At 47.2% G+C, this 27,234-nt stretch overlaps 1 protein-coding gene and 1 long non-coding RNA gene across 3 annotated transcripts in view; both read right to left on the bottom strand.

The window, feature by feature from the left end:
- The window catches only part of XYLT1 (xylosyltransferase 1), a 152,837-nt gene extending 129,735 nt beyond the window's left edge, over positions 1-23,102 (bottom strand). The window contains exon 1 of one of the 2 annotated variants that reach the window (XM_085237164.1): positions 22,720-23,102. In XM_085237164.1, coding sequence (XP_085093290.1) covers positions 22,720-22,959 — 240 coding nt within the window. In that variant the 5' untranslated portion in view covers positions 22,960-23,102. The remainder of the gene's footprint in view (positions 1-22,719) is intronic. The other variant, XM_085237163.1, reaches the window with a different exon arrangement.
- Positions 1,746-10,650, bottom strand: LOC146543245 (uncharacterized). Its single transcript, XR_014886724.1, has 2 exons — positions 7,881-10,650; positions 1,746-6,906 (listed from the first exon to the last, which is right to left on the bottom strand). It is a non-coding gene; the product is annotated as an uncharacterized LOC146543245 (long non-coding RNA).
- Positions 23,103-27,234: the final 4,132 nt, after the last annotated feature.

Here is a 27,234-nt window from a genome sequence, read left to right as displayed (position 1 = left end):
CATAAGGGAAGAAAGCCTTCACAGCAACCTCAGCAACTGCCCCAAACAGCCCCACCTCACCACAGCGCTCTGGCTGCACAACTGACACACACATGCTGCAGCTGTTTACAGGAGGGACAGTCCTGCTCTCAGCAGTATGTGCCCCAGCAGGGCCATTTGCTGGGAGATACTTGCTCCTGTTGGGGAGTCCCAGCCCCTGGTCACAGCCATCCGTACCCAAAGGGCTGGGAGCTGCAATTTCAGTGTGTCACTGAGCACTCAAGTTGCTCCCACCCCTCCACCTGGAGACGCACCATGATGCTCTCCAAGAACTTCAATTTCCAATGCACTGGATTTTTTTTCTTCCTATCCTGCATTGCAACTGCAGTGACAGCTTTCTCCGGGTTCACCAGGACAGCATCCCTTTGTGTTTTCCAAAAATTCTGCTTAAGGTAGATAAGAAAAACCTAAGCCTGATTTCTGATGAAAAAAACAAAACAAAAAAATACCCGTGATTTTTAAAACAGAATGCTTTCTAAGCAATAAACCAACTAGAGTTAAGCACCTGGTCAGAAGCCAAAAAGGATATTTTGTAAAATGATGAACACTTTATAATTGCCTTTAACTACTCGGCAAATATGCTCTTAGCTTTTAACTTCTCCAAAATTTGCTTTCTTATTGCTTCCAATGTGGGAGAAATTAGCATGCTCTTTCTTCCCATACATACGTTTTGGTATGGAAACAGTGCAATAAAATCACTCGTACTGAGCAGGGGAATTATTATATCACTGCACAGAGATCTGCTACAAGTGATTCCCTCCAGTTTAATGCTGATGTATCAGCTGATGCTGTCTAAAGAAAAAAAGGACTGGGCAACGACCAAACGTTAACAGTAACACTACCCATTACTGCACAGGTCTGGAAGGCCAAACAAACTTCCTCCCCTCCTGCACAATCAGCCCTTGTTAGCAGCGAGGCAGAGAGCTCTCCAAATGCAAACATTTGCTGCCAGCATCCTATATAATATTTGGCACCAGAACTCCAACTTTGTTATTTCCCCAAGGAGCAACAATTTCCTTTGTGCAACAGCAAGGCAGTGTCTGTCCAAGCCTACCTCAAGGCCAACTTCAGCACGAAGGTGAAAGGGCTGCATTGAGTTCAGTGCCCTGCAGCCTCCCGGGCTGCAGGATGCAGAGAGAGCTCCTTGTGAGGCTGTGGGCAGCAGGACACGTTAGTGTTCAGGAGTGTTAAAGAGGTGTGCTGGCCAAGTCCACTGAATGACGACTATGAGGCTTTAAATAAAGCAGTTATAAAAGCTTTGTGGCTTCACTCTCCTTTTTCTCGGATGGGAAGTGACCCATAAAGCCCACACAGCAATCCCAGTGCAACCAGCAGGGATGCAGACACCCGGCCCCAGCTGCCCCCATGGAGCTGAGATGCAGCTGGAGAGCCGGCATGCTGTCTTACCATGGCCATGCACCTCCTGCTCTGTAACTCTTCCAAAATACTCCCCAGACTCTTTTCCTTCAGCTGTATCTCATAGAGCAATAAGTGTTTACTCTGCAATTTTGGAGGCCACGGACAGCTCCAGTGTAACCCTAAGATGCTCCATGGTGTTTCCCAAGTAATTCCTAAAGGACACAAGCCAGATTTGTTCCAGTCCATGATATGAAATAAATGCATATTCAACACAACTTAGTCCTAAAATTTTGACAGTGCTGGAGAGTGCTGTGATTTCACTCAGATAATCAAATGGTTACACTGAGTACATTTAATAAACAGGGCTTTATTTATTCTGCTAGTCATTTACAGAACTGATCCTCCCAGCAGCCAGCAACTAATACCATTTTATCCCCAATACCCTCCATTTCACTTGGTATACAGGCAAAGTTGATAAACACAAACATTTAAGTGTGACTTTCAAGACCTGCAACAAAAATTCTGTTTGCAGAAAGTTCAGCTGATTACCCACAGGTTGTCAATGCACCCCACGTGCTCTCATCCACCCAGCACCCCCTCAGCTCCAAGTGGCTGTGACACAGCACTGCAGCCCTACCTGCAGCCAGCTCAGTCTCACACCAATGTTCCTGAAAAAACCTCTTAGCCAATGCTGCTATAACCTGTGGCCAGGCACAAAAGAGGCACCAAAGCTCTATAACAATTGCCTGGCTATGCATTAGCAAATGACAAGAAGGATAAGCAATTTTATTAATAACTAAAGCCAACCCACGCAAAGCACTTAGCAAGAAAAGGCTTTTGGGGGGATTTCTGCAGGGTGCACATCAATATTTCTGCCTGATGTACACTTTTATGTTTAGGAGGTAACACTGCAGCGTCTGCAGAGCTCAGTTTATGCCCACTATGCAAAGCATGGCTGGTTGCAATTTGAGTAAATGAGATCCTGACTGCAGTAACTGCATCACTTCAGCCATTACATCACACTTCCACTTTCAGATCTGGTCTGCTTATTGACTGAGGAAAAAAAGAGGGTTTAAAGCACTAGTATTTAGGTGATGGAGTGGGAAAAAGGAATCCAGTTGCTCCCTTTGCAGCTGGGCCCGGCACTCCACGCCAGGGAGCTCGGTCACCAGGCTGCTAGAGCCAGCATGGGCCACAGGAAAGATGAAGGGCAGGTTTTGGTTAAGGCTTGCTTAGGTTTTGGTTACACGACTCTCCAGGGCAGCAGCTCCCCACCTCCCCAGGGCACAAAGCCTGTGTATGGGTCAAAGTCAGGCAAGGAAGGAGGCTTCACTCTCCCACTGTGTTTACTGAGGGCTTAGGATGCAATGAAGCAAAGAAAAGGGTTATTGCTCTCACAGTCTCTGAAGTATTTGTTGCTGCTACTGCTGATATTATTTTGGCAGAGCTGCATGCTCTCTTGACAGAACAAATGATCAAATCATACTCTGTTATTTTACCAGATTTCCAGCATTAATATGTAACAGCTTGCTCTAACCTAATCCAATCTAAAACAATTTGATGGAGAAGAATGGAGGCACACCAGGCACACGCTGCAGCCCAGTGCCTGCAGCACAGCACTTCCCTAACCCCAGTGGATGGCACCTCAGGAAGGCTACATCCCTCATCTTTCCCTCACACTGCAGTCTGTATTCTGTAACAGAGCAGCTGAAATGATAAATCTGTCTTTTCTGACAATCTCAGAGCCCGCACCTATCTCACACATTACATGATCAGGCTGTACCCAGAAGGGCTGACACCTGAATTGAATACAGGTGTAACTCCGTATCAGTCTCTTCTGTCCCATCTGTAGAGGAAAGAAGTTACTATTAAGAAGTTACCTTAGTGCCTACCTATAAACCAGGTGGAAGCTTCCCCTTGTTAGTGGGGAGGGTTCCAGCCCCACCATGCTCCTACCCCAGCCATGCATGCCCCAGGGCCAAGATCTCATCACCCACCACACATCCAACACCGATTGGCCAAGTCTCCTGCAGCCTGTATTCACTGCAGAGGTAATGATGTTTGATACCACAGCCATGGCTGCAGCTTTAGCCACAGTTCCCAAAGCATGCTTTCAGCACATCACACTGATGCCATGGCTGGCCCATGCAGAGCCAAGCACACAGCATACTTGGATACAGCCAAAACCTAAAGCAAGTAAATGAGGTGATGAGCCCAGTTCCCGTACATTACAGCATTTTGGAGTTAACATGCAACACTACATCCAAAGTCACTGTGTTCCACATGCCCAATTGCCACACTCTCCATGTTTCTAGGTCATTCTAGGTCAGCTGGTACCTAAAAGAACAGGGCCAGCAATCTTCTGGCTGGTGCCACAGATTTTTGAGTTTCTGACAACTACTGGTGGTCAAACCCCATAATAACTAGGCCCCTTCCATCTACCCCCAAAATCCCACTGGTTCAGCTTCAGAGCAATTTTTGCTTTAAATCCCTAAACTTTAAGTTCAGTGTTTAATATTTTATTGTTTGCTTTATTCCAACCAAAGGCCACCTGGTTTTCTGAAGGAGACAAATAAGAACGCATACAATTTGTTTTTCAAATACGTTGGCTCATCTGCATCCAGAAAAGCAACAGGGATGTTCCCAGTGGTGCCCACTAGCCCAGGGATCCTTCAAAGAAAGCAGTCACTGAAAATTGAACGCTCATCTCCTTCCAGAAGGCTGAGAGCTCCTGAAGATCTGTTCTGCCAGCAAAGGACATGCCCTCACAAATACTGGACACATGCTGCAGGCCTCACCGTCAGCTAATGCAAATTACTTCAGTGCTGAGCAAACTACACAGACGACCTGAACAATTCCACACATGAAGCTGCAGCGCTGCTGAGCACACCCATGCTGATCTGCTGAGCTGGCCTCAGCTGCTGCAGGAATTTAAAACAGACATCAGCCATCAGCAAAACCCCGCTCGCACTCACAGCAGCAGATTTATGCAGCATGCAGGGGCTGTATACAACACCGCTCCCATTGCAGCACACATCTGTACAACAACAACGCGTGCTCTCAAAGCGCTGTAGCCCGGTGCAGTGACATATGTTAAATACAGCCACAAGTGAGCTGCGAGCAGAGAGCCATGAATAACCGTATTGATTGCAGTAAAGAAAACCTGAATGTGTTCAGAGTGGAGGCACTTTCTGATGAAATTCTTTCCATTTGGTAAAGACACAGACATTGCCTTACACCCATTTACACACCTAACAATAAAACAGAATTCCAGGTGATCCTTTTGGGGGTGAACTACGGCCACTGCTTGCAGAGCTGAACAGCAGCAAGGCCTGGAGCTGACCTGAATTCTGCTCAAAGACCAGAGTTGGAAATCTTCAATTTAACTCTGTGGATTTTCTTGACAAAATTTTTCAAAGGTTTTCTATGCTTTGCATTTTTAAGGCATGACAAACCGTAACAGGCAACCATTACACACGTACATCTTTTAGCAAGTACAGCATATGGGGGATCTCTCATAGCCAATGCAACAGAATGAAAGGTGACAGCAGTGCCAGAAAGTGACAGTAAGGCAGTGCCTCTCCGCCCTCCAGCCACTGAAACCTTGCACAGAGCACTCACACACCCACATGAGCCAGGTGTTCAGCCAAGCACCATCTTCTAGTGCATTCAGCATGGGCTCAGCATCTGTAGAACTCCCTGTAAGCGTTTCTGAATGCACCAGCCGTTATTTCATGCAAGAACTACTGTTTTCAAGAATTCACTGTATTTGCCAATAACCGTTGGGAAACTTCCCCTAGAAAACACTGTGCCTCAAACAAGGGGTACATGTAGCTCTTGGATGCCAGCACTTGTGTGGAAGCTCTCCTCCCTGCTCTCCTGCTGGCTGTGCAATCAGGCGCACACTCAGCTATTCCATGCAGGCGTGTGAACCTTTGCACTTGGGCGCTGAAGATCTATCCTTGATGCAAAATCAATCACAGATAAGGTGACTTTCCAAGCTCCTGCAGATTTGCTCTAAATAGAGCACTAATTCTTTTTTGTAACTATAAAAGAGCTGCACAAAGCATCTGCCCAAGGCGTTGTCTGAAGGCGCCCAACGTGAGCTCCCCATCTGAGAACATTATGCAACAGCATTCAACACAAAAATAATGTTTCCTTCCAATTTTTCTTGGAATTGGTGTTCAAAACCACAGCACTTCTTAGAGGTTGTTATCAGAGCTCCTAAATTTATCTTCCAAAGTAGGACGACTTCTGGTAAATCAATCAAAGCGGTAATAGAAAGTGTTTGACAAGACAGTGAATGATCAGGAATCCAAAGGAAGAACAGCTCAGCATCAAAACAGCACACAGAAGTGACTTTATATTCAGAATAACAGACCCATGAGACAGCTCATCTGACAAGGCTCACCACTGCTGTCAGCACCCTTCCAGCAGCATGTGCTGCCCAGCTCCCAGCCCTGCAACACACACGTGGCCAGGCGGTGTCTGCATGTCACTGCGCTGGAGAGGAGAACTGCCAGAAAACGGTGTGCTGAAGGACACAAGTGGACACAAGTAGGATGAGACAGCCCTTTGAAGAGAATCTGGTAGAAGCTCCCAAAGATAAAACACACAACAGGAGCTGTCAGACAACAGTGAAGTTTCCGGAAAGTCTTGCAGAAACTTTCAAGAAAAAAAAAAAGTTTCCATAAAGAGAAAGCAGCTTCCGTCTGATGAGAGCTTCCAGGAAAGCCTGGGATCAATTATGTTAAACTCAAAAGAGAGGGAGTGCATTTTGCTCAATGGTTTAAACTCATACACACCAGGAAAACAAAAAAAAAAAAAAAAAGGAAAGCCTACCTTTGAAATTTGCAGAACTCTACAGCTAAATATTTCTTTCATAACATACTGAGCTCCCTCAAGTTAAACACAACCTTACACACAAGCCTGCCTTCATATCCAAAGCACATCCACAGCCAACTTTGAGCTTGTTTACGTTGGTTTATTTCTGACACTGCCCACCACTACCACAACACAAAGGCCCCCGAATGCCTCCGCTGTCAGCAGGGCCTCTCTGCACTAAACAGAGCAACAGCGTTCCTGCTTCAAAGAAAACTACCAAGACCTGCAGAGACAAAAGGCTGAGTGCAGAGTATACCAGAGGCCCATGGGGCAGCTGAGGCCACCAGAAAGGTCAGAATGAGTAAAACTTATGGCTCCTGTCCTCAGCACCGTGCATCTTCTGCAGAGTCTAGAGGTCTCCCAGCACAGCCTGATCCTTCTGCCAGCAATAAAACAGAGCATCTTCTGAACTCAGCAGGAGGTTTGGGACGAGGCAGTGAGAGCAGCCACCTGCACTGCGCTGAGCAGCAGCCACCTGCACGCAGCCTCCCTCACATGGATGCAAAGTTCACTCCTCTGCAAGGAATCCACCATGAAGATCACCCATATGGAATCTCAGTGGGGTAAAGGTTCTGCAGAGCTTCACTTCGCTCATGGGCCCGAGCTGCAGTTTCTAATGTGAACCTGAAATTATTGGAGAACACTAAAAATGTAAGGTATGCATTATTGATACTTCAGATCAAAAGATAATCCAAGCTATGAATTAATTTGAAGTTAGAGAGATACCACCTTCACAAAGTATTAATTTCTCCATCTTTGGTACATCTGTCCTGCTTTATCATGAATACTGATCGACTCAGTACATAGCCTTACCCTGAGATACAACATTTCAAATGATTTAGAAATCCATACAAGACTGTACCAGCTGTAAGGTGGCAGCTCTTGCTGCCAACATAGGGAATATATGGTGCGCCCAGTGGTAGTTTCTGAAAAGGTTCCAAAGATAAATAACAAGGACAGCACCTTGCTACATCACCTTGTGCTCACCAAGTTGATTACAGGACCTCATTTGAGGTTTACTGTTATGTAATGGGGAAGAAAAGATACAGAAATCGGCAAGAGGCTGGTAGGATCTCACAGACCCTCATCAGTGGAGGAGACTATAAATAAATAAAATATTACACTTCCATGCTGTTAAAAAGGTCTGAAGGAAGTGTTTATAATCTGTGACAAGGACAGGCTACTTTCCAAATCTCTTACTGTTCTTTCTGACCCAGCTACACAGAACTGGTGCCAAGGATGCACTTTGTCACGTTGCAAATACAAAACAAGTTGAGTTGGTAGCTTCTGTTGCAGTCACCACAAAGAATAGCTACAGTAAGAGAAAAATAAATAGAAAGTAGCAGATTGCTTCTCATCCAGAGAAAGAGAGAATCGAAGCATGCTTATTTAAACAAACAACAACAAAGCAACAGAAGTCTTTGCACAGCCTTAACCTGAAACCGAAGGTGACAAAAGCCAGTGGATGCACTGCAGAAGATTTCAGAGCAACAGTTCTGTTAAGAACCAGGAGCCATTCTGCAAACAGTACAACACAGCACACAGCTGTGCTCCACTAACAACCAAGACTTGCATGAACACAAATCTTACCCACTTACCCAAGTCCTTTCCCATTGATATCTGCTCTGAATTGATTGAGTGTCCTTGCCTTCCCTCAACCAACACCATCCACTGGAGCCCCATGGAACCCTCACCAACCATTAGCAAAGGCTCCAAACCTGGTTGGGCTGCACTGCACTGCCCCACAGGTCAGCAGGAGCCCTCCATTCTGCCTTCCTGCTGCAAGATATGTCCTCCTGGGCTTTGCAGCAGGCCATGGGAAATTTGCCTAAGTGTGCACATCTGTATGCATATATACACATTTGCGTAAAGCTGGCTGGTTCTGCTGTAAATGTGGCAAAGGGAAAACTATTTATTCTAGATGTATTTGCTTATGGCGTATTTGGGACGAGTGTCCTTCATAGGCAGGGAGGGGAAAAATAATCAAGTGTTTCACAGTGACAGCAGAGCCCTACCCATTAGCTCAGCATGTCCTTTTATCTGCCATCGTACAAGTGTCGCATCATGCCACGCTGCTTCACGTAAGAGCAGAATTTGTAATGCCTCTTTGGCAATGCGCATCAGAACTGAACTTGATTTTGAGTACAACATGTTAAAGGAAACATCAACCCTAAGCTCAGACAATAAATGTCAAAGCAGTGCAAGGCAGCGGATGATGTGACTGCAGCCCATCACTACTGACCATCACCAAACTGTGGGCCCCACAGCCAGGCCAGGGTTTCCAACACAGAGGATAAGTGTTGGAGCACATACTAAGGCATAAGCTGAAAGCTTCTCTGGTGTAAGAGGGGATTCCGCCACCAGTTCCAGAGAGTAATCACACGGGACACTTCATAGCACAGGACAGTGAAACTCCTAACATTAATTCAACTCTAAGTGGCGTTGAGAAGGTCAAAAAGGTACAGTTAATAATGCATACTGGATATACAGTTAACAACAGTTGATTCAGTAACAGTTTAGAGCTTTCCCATTACACACACCACCCCTGCAGAACACAAACCAGTGCTCTTTGAGAAGATGCACACCCAAACAAAGCAGAAATCTATTTATTTTTTACCATTCTACTTATAAAATATAACAAATGCTCTATGCTATGTTTCCATGAACTCTTTTAACATCCATATAAATAACTATCAGCCTTCTCCTATTGCTGCTACTGAAGAGCAACACAGAAAGATGCTTCTCATAAAGCAGCTGCAACCATAAAGAACACACACATAGCAAGGAAGTAATTTCCTGGGAAATGGGAAAACAAAAGTGTGTATTTTATCCTGCTACTTTTCAGAGAGTTCACTCGGACTTTTTATAGCCTCAGAAGTATGCTCATCCCTTCCAATCTGCCTTTCTGATTGAATAAGAGAGTATAAACTCAACTGCTATTTCCTAAAGCGTATTATTTAGGACCCCAAGACTTAAGACATAGCCACTTCCATACATTTTCCTCCAGCCTTTGTTATTATCCAACATAAATTTTGCAACTGATCGAAAAAGATTTGCACCCCATTATTCACGTGTACATTCCTACTTACCGTGGCTTCAAGCTGACTTCCCAAGGTGCTTTCTACTTCAGGATACAAACCCACCTCAGAGCAGAAAGCTGTGACAAATTGCCCTGCACTGTTTGCTCGGCTTTCACCTCGTCCCTTGGTTCAATGCGGGCCTCCAAGTGAGTTGTGCACAGGATTTGTGCTGCCTTTCTGCACAGCTGTGGTGTGAAAATGCCATCAAGGTGAAATAGGATGCAAACAAGGAGTCACACACTACAACCCAGCCCAAGTATGTAAAGGTGTTACAGACAGCTCACAAAACAACCCCACAGCTGTCATCCAGAGAGGAAACCTCAGCAACATGTCAGACAAAGATGGAAAAAGTGACATTTTTACTTAGATTTGATGTAAAGAAGAAAGCAAAGTTTGTCTCGCATATAACACTAGTTTGAAAGGGCATCTGAAGAGCATGATTAAAAACTTCTTTGGAGAATCACATAAATAGAATCATAGAGATATACAGATCTCTAAGATCACTAAGTCCACCCAACATATCCAGCTGGGTCACAGAAGCCACTGAGCATCACTGCACGTGGGGCCACAGCACTCCCATAGGGACCTGGTATGAAATAAACTGCATCTTAACCTCACACTTCCACTGTTTTGCCATCGCTTTCCCATATCAGTAAGTCCTTACTCACATCACTCAATACTTAGAAGGACTGTGGGTTCACATAAAGGGTGAGGTACTGCCAAGGTCTCTGGTGGCACAAATAGAAGCTGTATGCCAGAAGCACGCAGCCACAGGCGACGTACTGTGCACCGGTTACAAAGACACTCAGAATATGCAGAAAGTGCACAACATATATTTCTACAACCATTTGCTTTTTCTATTGATCAAAGCCAGTCTCTCTCTGCTCAAACACTCAGAATAAGGAACGTTCTCTGCTCTGAAAAGGGAGGAACAGAAGCAGAGATGCACATCAGTGAGAATAAAGGATTAAAGGAAAAGCAGGAAAACCTTATCCTTGGAAAGCAAAAAGGTGCCAGCAGCGAGGGATCACAGCTTTGGGCGAGAGAACAAGTCTCCAGGCAGAGGGGGAACCTGAGCAGAAAGCTGATCTGTAGGCAGGGACACGCTGCCCCATGGCACCGGGCAGCTGCAGCACCGGCTGCCAGCATTTGTGGTACATGTCCAGCAGTGCTCAGCAGCACTGCCCAATTGCTCACATATGTGGGCAATAGGGAGCAGACATGCCACAGTGCTGAGCATTTCCATGTGTTGCTGCCTCAGGCAGCAGAAGAGCCATAGCAGCAAGTTCAGCCCAACATTGGGATTTTGGCAAAAAGAGAGAAGGATGAGAACACCAAGGAGAGTCAGGAGTTAAGAGAGCAGTGATACATATCAGCTGCTCTGACACAAGCCAGGTGACTGAAGTTGTCTTTTAACAGAAATGCCTACTTCCAAAATCCTTGAAATACAACATACTAAAATAATTACTATTACATTAGTCCTTGTGCACACATGCCAAGAACAGAGTTTTCTTTAAACAATAGCAAATTCAGCACTGTCAGGAAGAATATAAGGCAGATTTCCCAAGCTAGCTGTGCAGCTTGACCACACACTGCTGTAGTTAGACGTCATTCCTGCTCAGGGAGCTGCTCAGGGCTGGGTACCTCAGAAGCCCCCATCCCACAGCAACACTGCACCTCAGGTGCCCTGCAGAACTGGTCAGGATTCTGGCCTCACCATGTCAGCTAAGCAGCTGCCCCACAGTACAGGTGAACAACCACTGCACACCCAGTCTGTGTCCCCAGAGTCAGGCACAACCTCAGCATCACAGCATCCTTGCCAACTTACACCTGTGGGAAGCAGCTTTTGGCAATTCCTTAAATGACTATTGAACTGTGCACACAGTATTCTTCTGGAAGTCCATTCAACCCTGCAGGAAGTTTTCTTGAGCAATGCCTACACTGTCTGACCCCCAGCTCTGTGCGCACAACACCAACCTGCAGCTGACCAATGTCTTTATGGTGTACTGCCAGCAAGGAAACATCTGTGTTCTGTTTACTCAGCTAGCTTTAGAGGATTAGAAGGACAGTTTCTTCTCAAGACTCAGCACCGTCAATTCAACAGCTATGATGGTCCAAGATTTTGTTTTTTTTCCCTCTGAAAAAGATGTTAAGGCACATGAGGGACAAGCAGGTAATCCAAGATAGCCAGCACAGCTTCACCAAGGGAAGGTCACTCCTTACCAACCTCATGGCCCTCTACAATGGAGTGATGGCATTAGTGAACAAACGGAAGAGAAATTCTGCCATCTGCCTGGACTTTTGCAAGGCCTTTAACATGCTCCCACAGCATCTATAAATTGAGAGAGATGGATTTGAAGGGTGGACTATGCAGTGGATAAGGAATTGGCTGCTAAGTCATAGCCAGAGGGTTGTCATCAACAGCTCTATGTCCAGGTGACAAGCAGCATCATCCTCTGGCCTTAGGTTGCACCAGGGTAAGTTTAGGTTGGATATCAGGAAAAACTGCTTTACAGAAAGGGTTGTAAAGCATTGGAACAGGCTCCCCAGAGAGGTGGTTGACTCACCATCCCTGGATGTGTTTAAAAAACCATTTGGATGCAGTGCTCACGGACATAATTTAGTGGAAGGCTGTTAGAGTAGTATGGTTAGGTCGTGGTTGGACTCGTGACCTTTAAGGTCTTTTCCAACCTGAGCAATTCTATGATTCTAACTTGAAGACAAAGCAGGCAGGCTGAACACACTCAGAAACTTCACCTACACCCATCAAAGCTGACCCAATTAAGTCCACAAATAAACCTTTACAGAAATATACTACTTCCTTAAAGAAGGCTGAAAGTATTATAGGTGAAGCATAATGCAATACAGATGGATGCAACATCCTTCCATCAAAATAATGCTTCCTTGCATCAAGCACACCTGAATGCCTTCCTCCTACATAAGCATCTTCAGTAATACTGCATCACATGAAATCATTAACACAGCATGATTCGAAAGAGATCCAGCAAGGCCAGCAGGATACTAAAGGCCTTCAGGAAATATCCCAAATTATAAGTTTCAACACTCCTAAAACCACTAAAAATGGAAAGTGACTGTCAAGGAATCCCACTGCAGCCAGGAAGAACCCAGCCAGGCCAGTCTCCTCCCTTCAGCTTCTGTGCAGAGCAGGAAGACATGGAAAGCTGAAATAATTTTAAGCAGTATTTTGATTCAAACTTACTGCCTAATACAAGTCACATCAGACTGAAAGCAGTTTTAGGCTTTACAGAACCAGTATTTATAAAACCTATATAAAAAAGACTTTCTAGCAAATAAATGGTATATATATTATAGAGCACTTTAGGACAACTGAAACACCTTTATTTTAAAATCCATTTGAGTCCAACAACTTAAATGAATATATAGAACCTACATAAACCCTAACGTGACGGCATTCACATGACCCTTCTTGCATCATTTCACATCCTGCCTGCAGCTCCCAGTAAGGATGTTCAGTAGCTCTGCAGACCCACAGTTCAGTTCCAGCGTTCAGTTTCCCGAGCTCATACAGACCTGTCTTCCCCAAGAGCACACAGAAAAAGCTGAAATTCAGTTGGGAAAGGTGCCTCCAAGACAGTCTGCACAACAGTCTCTCATACATCATGCTTATACAGGATAATGATCAGGGTGTCAACAACACTAAACTAAGTGAAGAGTTTCCAAAAGTAACAATTGTTTAGAACAGCTCAATCCCCATCAGGAGATGACTTGTCAGGCCACAGGATCATTTAAATTGGATACTGCAAAGTGAAACGTTGCAGGAGAGTCGTCAGTCTGAAGAACCCAGTCCATCAGCCAGACAGACAACTCTCGCTGCTATCAGCTGGCACAGAGACCAAATGAGGGAATACAGCACATGGGCACACATATCTGCTCGCTTAAGAATAACAGTGTCAGATCTCAAATGCATTCTGCCCTACTAAATGATGAAAAAAGTAAAATAAAATAACCAACAACTTTACTAATGAGATTTTTTTAAAACTACTGTAGCACCTCTCCTATCCCAGCCATAGCAACAGGTCTAAACACGCAGGGACACAGATGCTGCAGAAGTTTTATTTTCAACAAACAGGAAGCAGGCAGAGCAGGCAGCCACAAGCCAGGATGCAAACCGCTCACGGACAGCAGCAAGTAAAATGAATGCTCACAAACTCATTCAGCAGAAGAGAAACACTCTTCCGTAACGAAGCTCCTGATAACCAAATAGCTAACAGAGACCTGCCGTGTTTTACTTTCCAATGCTATGAATCCAGCTCTGAAGGAACTGTGCCACCATCAGCACCGCCGGCTGAGCCACGACGCAAACTGCTCCGGCTGCAGGGGAAGTACACAACACAAGCTTAAAAATAGCAACACGAGACAGAAGTTTGCTAACGAGCAAAACAACACCTTGCTCCTTGGCTGCAGATGGCTTCCAACCACCAAACAAGTTTGTTGAGGTGGCAGAGTTCAGATCAAAGTCTGCAGAGGTCTCGTAATTCAACTAGAAACAAAACCCAGAAGTTAATTAAAACCAGGACAGCATGAAATTTGAGGGCTTACTCTCACTTACCCAAGAGTTACACCCTCTGCAAACTGAAAGCACCTCTGGCACTGCATGTGGCCAATGAACACTCATTACAAAACTGGTGACACCTGGAAGCAGCCCAAGTCCCCAACGGCTGCAGAGGTGCCCACACTGCCCCAACATGGGCTCCTGAAGAACCAGCCGACCTGTCAGGCCTCAGCTTCCCTCTGTCTGTACGCGCTCACAAGGAAGTGCGTGATGTGAGAACTGCTTCACCTTCACCCACAGCTAGAACGTGAAAATCCCCCAGGGACTCCAACTGCAAAATGAGACAACCTCATGGTTACAATCAGCCGGCATGAGACAGCTTTTGGTCTGACAGATCAGTGATGGCAATGAAATGGACAAAAAAAAAGAACTGCTGGGAGAAAGTCTAAGGCTGGATTTTTAAGTATGCGTGTCACACTTCTGTGGGGGTCAAACACCCATGGAGCACTTGCTCATGTATTTGGCTATATGAAGACAAGTCCTTATCTTTCATATGAAACATACTTGGGTCAAATTCTGCCATGCTGAATATGTGCAAAAGGCCACACACCCCACAGCACATCCAGATGCAGAAGTTCTGCAGTACCACGCAAGCACCAGGAAACAAGCAACACCACCTGCTTCTCTTCAGCATCCAGGGACACAAAAACCAGCTTGAAAAGAAACCAAAAGAGAAAAATACCATAACTTGCAACTGTGGGGCTTGAGGGCAGATCTCTGTTTACAACCTGGAAAATGAGCAGATCTGAAACTGTCTTTTACTAACAAATACTCGTTAATCACTTGCGGTCCCTCAGCACAGGGGGTCAGACAGTGGCAGCTCAGTTAGTGTAAATGTTTAATGCTGAACTGGATTAGAGAGGCACAGCACAGTGCCACCATGGCTGCGATGCCACCAGCACAGACCCCTCCCAGCAGCAGCAATATTACCAGGGTCCGACCCAGCCTTGCAGGGGCAAGAGCCATAACCTTGTTGCAAAGTCTCAGGCGCTGTGCTAACAGCAGAAAGCCACAGTCAGAGCTTATTGCAGCATTTTATCAGGGTGATGTTGCAATCAAGGCAAACTATGGCATTTCACATCCCTGTCACCAGCAGCTCAGGCAGGGGATGAGGATCAGTGCTGCAGCACATCCTGCACCCCAGCATCCTCAGCCACATGCTCCAAACCCAACGGGCAGGATCCAAACACACACACACAGCGAGTATTTCACAGCCCTGCTCCCCCCACCCTCCACTCAGCTGCTCAGTCTGAGAGCCAGCTACAGTTATAATTATCATCATAATTATTATTTTAATAGGAACCAATGACTTATCAAAATATTGCGCTGAAAGCTGGCACGTCGTCTCCTGTAAGGCTGCCAAGGAGGAACCAGCGAGCTCCTTGCCGATGCTCTGCTCCACGCACGCCCCGAGCACAGCGCACCTCCGAGTTTCTATTTCTGCAGCGAGTGACTAAACTCAGTCCTAGGCAATGCCAAGATGCAAGCAATTTGAGGCACAGTCGCTGTGCAAAGTATTATTAGTGCCCTGCTATACACACTAACAGCTTTGTTTACTACGCTGACTCCTCTTCAGCTTGTTTGCTAGGGTTCCAGGTACCGCAGGCTGAGCTGCTGAAGCTGGGTGCCCTCGGGTACGGACTGCAGCGCCTGTGGCAGCTTCCACAGAAAGCTGTCTGAGCATAAACAAGCCTGTGGGCATCCGAGTCAATGTAATTAGGGGCCTACATACAGACCACCTCCACCTACCCAAATCTGGTCCTCTACAGGCAACAAGCTGCTGTTTTCCCGTGAGTGGCATCACCAGCCTATCCACACTTGCTATAGGGTTCAAAATGACTGAAGCAGCTTCCTGCTAACATCCCACTCCCACACAGAGGTTTGGTTTAAAAGACCCTAGTTAGCAGGCAGCCACTTAGCTAGTTAGGGCTCCAGATATGCTCCCCGACTGAGGGCAAAACACCCCAACTACAAAGCTGGCCAACACCCAGCAGCCAAAAGCTCCCCACGCTGTGCAGGCAGCCGTCTCCCATTGAGCCCCAGGACACGACAAGAGGAGCATCCGTGCATCTCCGGCATGCGGCTGCTCATTCTGCAGGAACTAAAAGCTTGCCAGGGAAATGTCATTTTTCAGGTTTGTCTGTTCGTTTCTCAAGTAAGGGTCAATGAGCTGGATATAATTTCAGGGAACTTGCTTCACTGTAGTCAATACAGTCACGACCTTCACTGCTTTTTCTTTTAAAATAACACGTTTTAACTGAACCATGTGTCCTCCTCAATCAAAGTGTGCAATTATAAAGAACAAAGCTAACTACAAACAGGCCTGGCTTTAAGAGCAAAACCAAAAACCATTCAAAAATTCAGAGAGCATGAAATTCAGAACTCAGCATTAAGGAAAGTCAGCGAATGCCATCAACTGTAAGAAAAATGCTCAGACTGCATCAACATAACTGAACCAAAAAGTACATCTGAAGGACATGCGAAGGCTGCAGCATGAAGGAAAAATGAGTGCCCATGACTCATCCAACCAAATCCAAGTAAAATTGAACTGTGCAGTCTTATTCGGCTTTGTAGAACTGTTTTAAATAAACACTCCACTTACTAATGCTCTCTAATAATATAAGTGAGCAGCAGTGGAGGCAGCTGCGTGACAATAAAATACATGGGAAGCATCTGAGATCTGACCACGCTCCAGTACGAAAGCTTCCTCAGCCAACTTCTTTTTAAACTGGTGAACTGATAGCAGTGGTGAAGTTTAAACTCCTTGTCAAAACAACAACAAAAATGACCTTTGGAGAAATTCTCCCATCATCTCCACAAACAAGGGGTCACACAACTTCGGCATATGACCCTTTTGGTATCTGTCATTAAGCATGAGCTCAGCAATGTCACACCATGCAGAAGTTCAGGCAGTACCACTTGCTGCTCGTACATCCAGCATTACAAAGCCCTGTCTCTTACCTTCTAGATCACATCTCACCTGAGGAAAGCCTTCGGCCCTCTGCCTAATGCATTGCTGAAGAGAGGCTCACAGCACTCAGATGTCCCCAAGACAGCGAAACAATTTTTGCTTCCAACTGAAGTCTGGAAATCTCCTTCACCTGTGGGGACACAGCTGGGCAGCCCATTTGTAACAGCAGCCTCCTGTCAATTTCATTCCCAATTCATCCCCACTGATCAACCCTTTGACTCATCCTACCCTCACACTGTGTAACACCAATCACAGAGCAATTCCAGGCAGTCAGTGGAAGCCCTGTGCTGAGCAGGCAAGTGATGGCAGCACCACAGCAGTGACACTCATGACTCATTTGGATATTATCAGCTCTACCTGCCATCCAGCCTGCAAGCTCCTCCAAGCAGGGATCCTTCCTTACATAGGTCTGTAAAAATTCTAGCGCCCAGATGGTGCCATACAAATGAATAATAATTATATTTCCATGTAGACCAATATTGTGCCTAATGTAAATTACTTTCACTGATCCAAGAGGAAATTATTTTCTCATTTTGAAATGAAAAGAGAGAGTAAAAATAATGATTACTTGTTTGACGCTATTATTACAACAATAATTACATTTGTGGGTCCAGAATCCTCAGCTGGTGTGCTGAGTTCAGTGGAGCCACGCCAGCCAATGGCAGCTGGCAAGTTGGGCCCAGTCTTAGCTGAACACCTATTTCACAAGGCCTGATTACTTCAGTCCACAACACTTCTGTCAAAAATGGGAAGTTCACCAAACTTGTTCTGCAGCCTGGGGAGCAGAGCAGCAGATCTTGTATTATGAGGGATGGACTCCTGCAAGGCACAGCAGGTTTCCAGGCAGAACCGCCGTGGTCTCTCCAGCTCATTTGCAGAGATTCAGGTCTGGAGAGAGCTCGATCGCCTTCTGGAATCACTCAGCTCTCTCCGTTCATTAGCAGCCTGGTTTCTGCGAGCTTCAGCCCAAGCCTAAGTGCTCAGAATGGGACAGCTGTAGCACCAAACATGGAAAGGATAAAGACAGAGCTTGCCACTGCTCAGCTTCTCTGGAGGAAAGAAAGCACAGTCATCAGACCAAAGAGGACCAAGTCTGGACACTCAAGAAACCCCAAAAGGAGAGGCTGCTTTTAGACACGTGGCTCTGAAGGCTTTGTTGCAGATGTCCAGAGGCCAGGGAAACACAACCAGGACACCAACTTCACCCTCTGCTCCCCCCCAGAGCCCTCCTGCCCATCCCACAGATGGAGGTACTGCACCCAAGGGCACACACTTACTGAAAGCTGTGAGGGAGGACCACAACAACCAAGTCTAAGAATCAGACTAGAGCACTTGAGAACACAGCTACTCATCATGAATTGTGCTACTACACACTCAGAGCTGGCATGGTGACAGCTCCAAGAGCAAGTTTCATACCCAAAACACACTTCAGACACATTACTTCCAACAAGAAGGCTGGAGTGGGAAAGAGGGTCAACTCAGCACACAAGCCTCAGTTTTCTCCAGGGTCTCTCCAGCAGCCAGAACACAGCACAGCTCCCTGTTCCGCTCCTGCTTCCCTCCCCAATCTTAGTACTGTGAAGAAAAATCAGGAAGTACTTCACTAAAGTTAATCCTCGAGGTTATAAAATTTGACTGTCCTTGTAAACTAAGTTGACTTCTTTCTTTCACTGTATTTCTGTCTCTTCATCAAACACTGATAAGATGCTGTATCACTTATCGTGGACTTCAAATACAGAGAGAAAAGATACTTTGAAAAGTACTTCTGAAGACAGCAGAGAGATGCAGCAGGTAACATAGAGCAACAGTTGGTCTTCCCTTGCTAAAAAAAAAAAAAGCAAACCAAAAAATAATGTGCTTCTAATTCAAAGGAAACACCTGCACAAACCCATCATACAGTTAAAAAAAAACAAAAAAAAAAAACAAGAAAGCACTCCAGTGGCCTGGCAGAGACTTCAGATAGCACAGCCAATTAATACAGATCCACTTCATACACCTTCCCACATCCCACAGAAAGATCCTTAACGAGGTAACTGCTGCAGGAGTCTGTCAGCCTGAGCCAGTTCTAGCACTCTTCTTAAATAATGCATATACTAATTCTGTTACTGAAAAGATTTGTTTGTTTTATTAACACGTGCCTTGCTAAGTGCTAAGACTTCACAGAAATCATTACACAGCTCCTAACTCCAGATGTGATACATCCCCCCTTCCCATTACAAAATAATTAGCAGCCTCCATTCCCCTTTTCCCATTGTTAGTGAAGTTGCACTGCTCCATGATTAAGGTCCCATTAACAAGCAGAAGGTACTTAACAGCTAAGTCAGTACCTCTCCTTAGAAATGGATCATTTCTAGCCACCTCACAGCTCAATGCCATGCATTTTGCTCTCAACCTAAGGCTGTTAGCTCAGCTGCTCCGCTGACACCCACAGGCATACAGAAAGCAGGCAGGGCATAGCTCACCCTGTCCTAGGGGTGAACACAAATGTAGCTCCCTTGCACCCTTCCTGCACTCAGAGCTGGAATGAGTGAGGCCACCTGTCTGCATTAACAAGGGGAAGATGAGAAGACAAGTATCACCTGTGTTATAACATGTGGAACCTATTCACTGATTGAAGCAGAAAGATTAAGTTAGAGGTGAAATAACAGGCTTGTTTTTCTTATCTCCCTTTGAAAACTTTCTTCTCAAGAGCTCCACACCCAGGAGCAGCAAGGGACCCACCTTGCAAAAAGGAAAACGAAGGGTAGAGGCACCAGCGATCCTCAGGACCATCCTCTACAGCTTAACTTCTGCTCAGAGTTAGACAACCTTCATCCCTCCCACACAAACGCTCTCTCTCCATGTTTCCCAGTTCCAACACTTCCAGCTATTGATAGCTGCATTTGGTGCCCTGAGATAGCACCATGCCAAAGAAGCACGCCACTCCTTTAAAGTGAATCCCCAACATCCCAGACTACAGAAGCGCTCCGAACCAAAGCCAGCAACCACACCTCTCCAGGCTGCACAGTGACTGCTGGCACTGTGCTTGGCAGACAGGTGGTAACAGCAGTGCTGCGTGGCGCCAGGAGCTGGGACACAGCCCTGCCACTGCCTGCTCGAGGGATGTGCAGCCGCAGCTGGGGGAGCACGGCACACAGCTGCAGGTAGCCTGAGCCTGCTGTCACCTCCCTCCATCTCCAGCAGCCCTGCAGCAGGGACGCACATTCCTCCACCCTCCCTTTGGACTCCCAGTGCACAGCACCCACCGACAGCCACTTCCTGCACCCCAACGAAGCAGCGAACTGCTGCTGAATCCTTGCTTGCTTTTACTGCTGGAGTGCTGCAGAACACAGAAAGACCATGCAAAGGCTGCCCAACAGCTGTGAAAATCACACGTGGTGGCAAGCACCCACTGAAGTCACTGCTACAATTCATACTTCCTTAAAGATATCTATCACCCGATTTAATTCAACATAGAACAACTACAGGAAACTGCCTATAAGTACTGAAAGCCCCAGATGCAGCTGGCCTACAGATCCAGCCCCGGGAACGTTTGCAGTTACAGAATAGCTCCTTTCTAAATCATTTCTTCCTGCCAACTTGGCAACTTACAGTCAATTAGGCTTAGCAGCACCTTTTTCAAAAAACAAAACAAAACAAAAAAACACCACAACCACAACACAGTATGGTGTTATTCCATGTTTCAAACGACTACATGGATCAGATAGCATTTATCAGAAAAATGTTAATACCGCTTAAACATCTGCATCAAATTGCATTTCCTTTCCCACAGACATAGATGACCAAATCCTCGCGCTGCTCTCTGATGTCTGACTCAGAAGAGTAAGGCATGTACCACAGTTTTAGTGTTCCATATAGATCAGAGACAAAAATCAAAATAAAAACACTGTAACCTCATAGGGCAACTTTCAGATAGAAAGCTGAAAAAAGCCGTCTTCTGTACAGCGCTTTTTGGTTGAAAGACAAGAATGAGAAATGTTTAAAAACAAAACACTTGGGATGGGCTCTGGGGCCATCAACATCGGGGTGTAACGGCAGCGCTGTGCTCACACAGCCTGCACCTCCTGGCACTGCAAAGCAATCTGACATACACCAACGATGGGAAACTTGGGCTGAAAAGGAGAGCAACTTTGCACAGGCACTACATAAATTAGATTTTAACATGGAAACAAAGCACCGGGAAGAAAAAGACATCTTTCACATTGATTCTGCGTCATGTAATTCCATTGAACAGAGAATTTCTGTGTGAATTGAGCCTGAAACCAAAAGCAGGCCTGCCTGGAAGACAGACAGCACACAGCAAGGCTGGGTACGTGCATGTGTGCAATGAGCAATGCAGAGCTGGACCTGGAAGTGCCAGGAGCTGCACAGCACTGGGGCAGCACTGCACAAACTGTCCCACATTCCAAAGGCTCGGTCTTACACATGGCTTCCAGAGCTTGGCCAAGCAGCTCTAAGCATGGAGCCACATCCCTGCGTGCAGGTGAAGCAGAGTCACGAACACCATGAGGCTGTCTTAAACCATCATCCCCTCTCAACACAGCACTCGCCTGCAGCATGGCATTGCCAGCTGCAGGATTGCGTGTTGCAGTCCCACCGCTTACAGAGGGAACCAGGGGAGTACTGATATGCTTTTTAGTAAAAGTCTTCTACTAGGAACCCTAATGTTCCATCTTTAGGTCTCCGCTCAAATCTGTGTGCACGCAGCAGTGAGTCACAGCTCCCAGATCCTCACACCCAGAGCCCTCCATGCACACCGCCCCAGCATGGGAAGCACTTCTCAGCATCTCAGCCCTGCACTGGGTGCCCATCCCATCGCACCAGGTACAGGGCTGGGATGTCTGCAAGTCAGCTGTGAGCAGTGCTCTCCCGACGGCCACCCAGAGCCCATGGAGCAGAAGGGCTCCCGAGGCGAGGAGCAGGGCTGGAGCCAGCCCCGTATGGAGCCTGGCAGCAGTACGGTCCTCGTCGGCCCACACAGAAAGACCCAGAGGGAAAAGCTCCGGGCAAACGAGGGGGAGATGAGATGATGAAGGACCGGACCGGGAGAGACAGACGGCAGGGCTGGAGAAAAAACCGCGGAAATCCAATAGTTGGACTTCTCAAAGCAGTGCGTACCAACATACGGCAACGCAGAGAGTCAAGCGCCGAACCGGGCAGGGCTCTCAGCAATCACACCTGGCACACGGGGACCGCACGGCGCTGCCTTCCAGGAGCGGTCCCCGTGCCCCATCCCGCTCAGCACCGATCTGCTGCTGCTTTCCCTCACAAGATGCACACAGACATCCCAGAGCAGACAAAGCGGCTCACGTTCCTAACGGACAGCGCACAACTGAACGTCTCGCAGCCCGCAGCACGACCACCGCGCGAGCGGCACAGGCGGTGCTCCGCCGGAACGCTCCGAAACGCGATGGGAATCGGACGCTGCGCGGCCCCTGAGGGTCCGGATTGCAAAATGAAAAAAAAAAAAAAGACAAAAAAAAAAAAAAGACGGGGAGAGAGGGAACGCGTTCAGGAGCCCTACGCGTTCGGTGGGCAACGGCACCGTTACATTAAATCGCGTTGCCTATAACCTACGAGCCGGGCAGAGCCGGGCGAGAAGCAGCGCGGCGCCCGCGCGGTTTCAGGTGAAAAAAGCAAACGCCTGCACGAAGCCCGCGGCACGCGGCGGCCCCAGGCGAAGTTGAGCGGCGCCGCGCCCGCCGGCACAGCCGCTCGGAGGGCTCCGTGGGAAGCTCTGCCCGGCACCGCCCCGCGCCCCGACCGCGGCCCCGCGGAGCTCCCGCACGTACCATCGCCTTCCCGTGCACGGCGCCGGCCCCGCGGCGGTGCGGCTGCGCGCGGTGTTCGCCGCCGGTGGCGGTGCCTCGGTCCCGCTTCTCGCGGCCGGAGGCGCCGCGCTGCTCCTCTCCGGCGTCGAGGGAGGTGAAATTCCAGACGAGGAGGGTCTGCAGCAGCAGCACGGTGAGCGCCGCCACCAACGCAGAGCGGGAGCGTCTCGCCAGCCGCCGGGCGCACGGAGCCGCCACCATCTTCGCCGCCGCCGCGCTGCCGAGAGCCGCCGCATCCGCCGCGGCGCGGAGTTTTCAGCCGGGCAGAGCCAGACGTCAGCAGCGGGAGGAGGGCGGGGGGTGGGGAGGCGGAGGTGTGCGCGGCGCGTGGCGGCGCGGTGCCGGAGGAGCCGGCGGGAGGGGAGGGGGCGGCGGCGGGCGCCGTGTCGGCCCGAGGCCGGGCGAGCCCCGAGCGGGGTGGGGGCGGAGGAGGAAGAGGAAGGAGAGGGGTGGGCTGCGGCCGGGGGAGGGGCGCGGCGGGGGCTGCCGGCGGCGGGCGAGCCCCGGCCCTGCGAGAGGGGAAGGGGCCGCCGCGGGGCGGGGCGGGGCGAGGCGGCTCCGCGCCTCGCGGCGGGCGGGGGAGGGGCGCGGGGCCCGCGCGGGTGGCGACTGCCACCTTCCGAGGGAGGGCGGCGGCACCTGGCGGGACCGAAGGGGCCGGGAGCGCGGCCGGGAGGCTGAGAATCGGATCGGATCCCCGCACGGGGCTGCCGGCCGGGCGTCTCCGACCGATCCGTGCCGAGCAGAACCGCGTCGGAACATCAGCAGTTTCGGCGTGGCTGGTCGCATTAAAAATGATTGAAGCAAAAAGCAGCGTGATGTGCATTCCTTGGTAAAATTAAACCGGCGAACAAACAGCTGAACTTTCGCAGCACGTCGGTACCGCCGCCAGCCCCAACTCCCCGCACCGCTCTGCCAGTTGCACGCACGGCACCGCAGCACAGCGCTGTGGGCAGGAAGGGCCGCCTGAGGCACGCTGCGTGTCAGAGCAGGTGCCGGGTCTGGGTGCAGGTGAATGTAATTAACTGCCCGCTGCCGCAAAAACCGTGCGTAATGGATTACTTCAGTGCCCTTTTCTCCCGTACTTATTGGTTTTCTAATTTGGAAGATCCTGTCTGATGATAGCAGTGAGTTGGGGGGGTTTCCAATCTGCCTGTACAGAGTCTCTCTGAAACCGCAATCGAGCCAAATCCAAAGGTGAAAAACGCGATCTGATGGGGACAGTTGCTCTTCCTAAACACCAGAGAAGCAGAATTGCAGAGAGTGGTGCTGCACTGCTGCTGGCACTGCTGGGCACTGCGCATTCTGAGGTGCAACCATCAGCTCCGCTGCAGCCGCTGCATGCACAGCACACTGGGATCCACACCAGGCCTAAATGCAACACGTGCTTTCAAACAGGCTTACCATCAGCATCACTGCCTTCAAGGCATGTCCAAGTAGAGAGGAGAAAGTGCTCCTTTAGAGCAAGACAGCAAAAAGACCTGTGACCATCAATTTATGGTCTGGCTCACCTTTACTTTGGGCAATGGGACCATGTCCTTTTTTGCCAGCTGTGGTTGATGGCAGACTGTTCTTCATGGGCCGAAAGCATAACTTAAATTCGGCACTGCCAGACTGTGCACCAGTTGCACACACATCGGATTTGCTGGCTGCGCAGTACAACAAAGTGAATTGTTTGAAAATAAAGCTAGAGAGCTTCAAAGTATTCTTGAATATTTTTGATGGACAGTCTACACAGCTCCGGAAATTGATGGATAATTTTTATTCAGAGCCATCAAATAACTGTGCATTGTAAATGCACTTAAGCAAATCTACTGACAAATGCCAGACAGAACTGCCTCCCATGTGAGATGAGAAGAACGTTTCTTCTTAAAAGCAGAGAGAGGAGCGTGAGTGGCACCAGCTGCCTGCACAGCTTCCCTTGGGCCTGGTGAGGCCATGGGCCCAAGAGCTGAGCGCCATCACCATGAGCTCTGAAGAGCTGCAGGCCTCAGGACCTCATTCTGGTCCTCTTCACCGTTCTGAAATGGGAGGCACATTCAAAATGATGCCACAGAAGTACTATAAAGCAGAATTCAATCTGGCTCCAAACTACATTAATTTATAACCCATAAACTTCTGAGTATTCTGCATACAGATGGGAGCCTCAGCAAGCAAGTGGGGGGATCAGACTTCCTCTCTGACAATGTCCTCCTCAACCCTGTACTTCCAGAGGGAATGTAAAATCTGGAAAGGACAGTGCAGGAGGCACAGCATCCATTTATATAACCATGCTATGACCAATGTCCTCTAACTGCTCGTAATATCCTTGCTCTGTTGCCAAAGAAAACAGTCAAATATAAATAAGTAGCAGTGTAACTGAACTAATTTTTTCCTGTGCCATAATGGTTCAAACCAGAAAGTAAGAAAAGGCAGAACTGAGATTCTTGAGAATTTGAAGATAGGAAAAAAAAAAAAAAACACACAAAAATTGAATAACTACATTGCACAAATCCTAAGAATAAATTCAAAGCAGAAGTTACACAAAAGTTCAAAACACAAAATGAAGTTTTCTTATTTTTACATTCATGAATAAGAGCAGCTCAGGGGAGCCAGGCTGCTGCAGAAAGAGTTAACCTGACTACATGGAGATGTTTGAGAACTACCACTGAAAATTTCTGATGTTGCTCATGTTCCATAAGACTGTTAGCATCTAGTGCAAAGCACAAAGGAGAAATGGGTTTATTTGTCCTGGAAAGGTATTACCACACTTAGCACTTAGGTAATTACCACTTAGCAAAGAGGTGATGTTTTAAGAAGGGATAACCATTGTGAGTTGTTTTTTTGCAGTAAAATCCTGACCGATAATTGGTTGAACTATTTTTTACCCCTGCACAGACACATGCACTCAACCTGGGTTTGTGCGAGGGGCCGTGGGCCGACCTGCAGTGATGGAAACAAATTACCTGATTCTGTTCCAGTACATCTTTTACTTCAGAGTACCTATCCTCTCTTTCTCCTTATGACATCGACACAGTCTGAAATTGAATCAAGTACAAGGAAGTAAATGAAGTTTAGAGCAGTGTTAATAAGCAATATCCTTCTCTCTCCTCTGAAAAGCTTACGGTCCATCTGGTGAAGGAACAGTACTGGCTTATCTGAACTCCAACTCACAGGCTGACTCATAGGCACTTTAGAAGCACATTCTGTATTCAGCGAAAGACTAAGTTATTTCAGAGTGAAGATTTGCATTTTTCTTAAGAACAGCCATGTCCCTACTGCATCAAAATTTAGACTGCAGATACGTTATCATGGTGAAGGGAGGAAAGGCATATCTGGAATGAACTGATTTTTATAAAGATGGGTATCTTTAATATACTGTCTTCTTTTCTTAGACAAACAAAACCTGAAGATTCACTTATATGTGCTCAATTTATATCTAAATTCTCTCCAAGTTACAAAGGCCATGTTCTCTCTTAGCACACACACTGGCAGAACTGATGTCTGTGGAGATGTCACCACTGTGTGCAAGAAACACCTCTTTCTCTGGTCCTTCTGTACACCCAGCATTCTGTACATTCCAGCAAGCTATTCTGAATCTGCTGTAGCTTCGCCTGCCTACTTAATAGTCTGGAAACACAAGTTTTGGTGTCTCTACAGATATGCAGAAATCATTTTTTTTACAGCAACATTTCATTCCAATAACAGCTCTTAAAATTAGCAACATGAACAATCCTTATTTTCATCGCTGGATCACTGTAGTCAAAGAGATGAAAAACAGGTACTTTTCTGGGTTCGATTTGTATAAAATATGTAATATGTATGTGGAATATACAGTACTTCTTTCTCCACTTCAGGAACCGAGGGAAAAAGGAAGAATTACTTCCTCTGACATCATGCTAAATTGTCCCTTTTTCTGTATAATCCTTTCACATATGTAACATTTTACTACCAGTGAGGGGAGCTGCCATGTATATTTACTTTATATACAGCCATCAGTGCTGCGACAGCTTTTTCTTTCAGCCAGTGGTCCAGGATAATCACGAAAGGATTACCCATCTGTTCTTGCCATGTGGCATTGTGCCTTCAATAAGGAGATATTGCAGTTCACAGCTTTCTACAGTTCTTTTTTCTGATGTTCTCTCATTAACTAAAAATTGTATTATTATCCTTCTGAGTTACTAAGTTGGAAAGTCTGGAAGACTCACGAAGGTGACCTACTTTAGGTTATCTAAGTTAGAAGCAGCCACTAACTGTTGCAGATTGCACTTCTTGCGATGCAGAAGGACCTTGGTTCTTGGGCTTAGGCCTTCATTCTGGATTTTGCTTTTCTGTCTTATTTTATTTTTGTTTTCCCACTTAATGGGAAAAGAAAAAAATCAAAGGGAGTAGAATTAAAAAAAAAAAAAAAAAGAGTGAAGAATTTGTATGGAGAATGATGAGATCATGTTTGCATGATTAATCAGTTTTTCAAAATGCCAACAGTTTTTGGAACTA

The sequence above is a fragment of the Meleagris gallopavo genome, chromosome 16 (genome assembly GCF_905368555.1).
Source record: "Meleagris gallopavo chromosome 16, MGAL_WU_HG_1.1, whole genome shotgun sequence".
NCBI lineage: Eukaryota > Metazoa > Chordata > Aves > Galliformes > Phasianidae > Meleagris > Meleagris gallopavo.
Note: the sequence above shows the minus strand (reverse complement) of the source record. Positions and strands in the feature narration are given on the sequence as shown.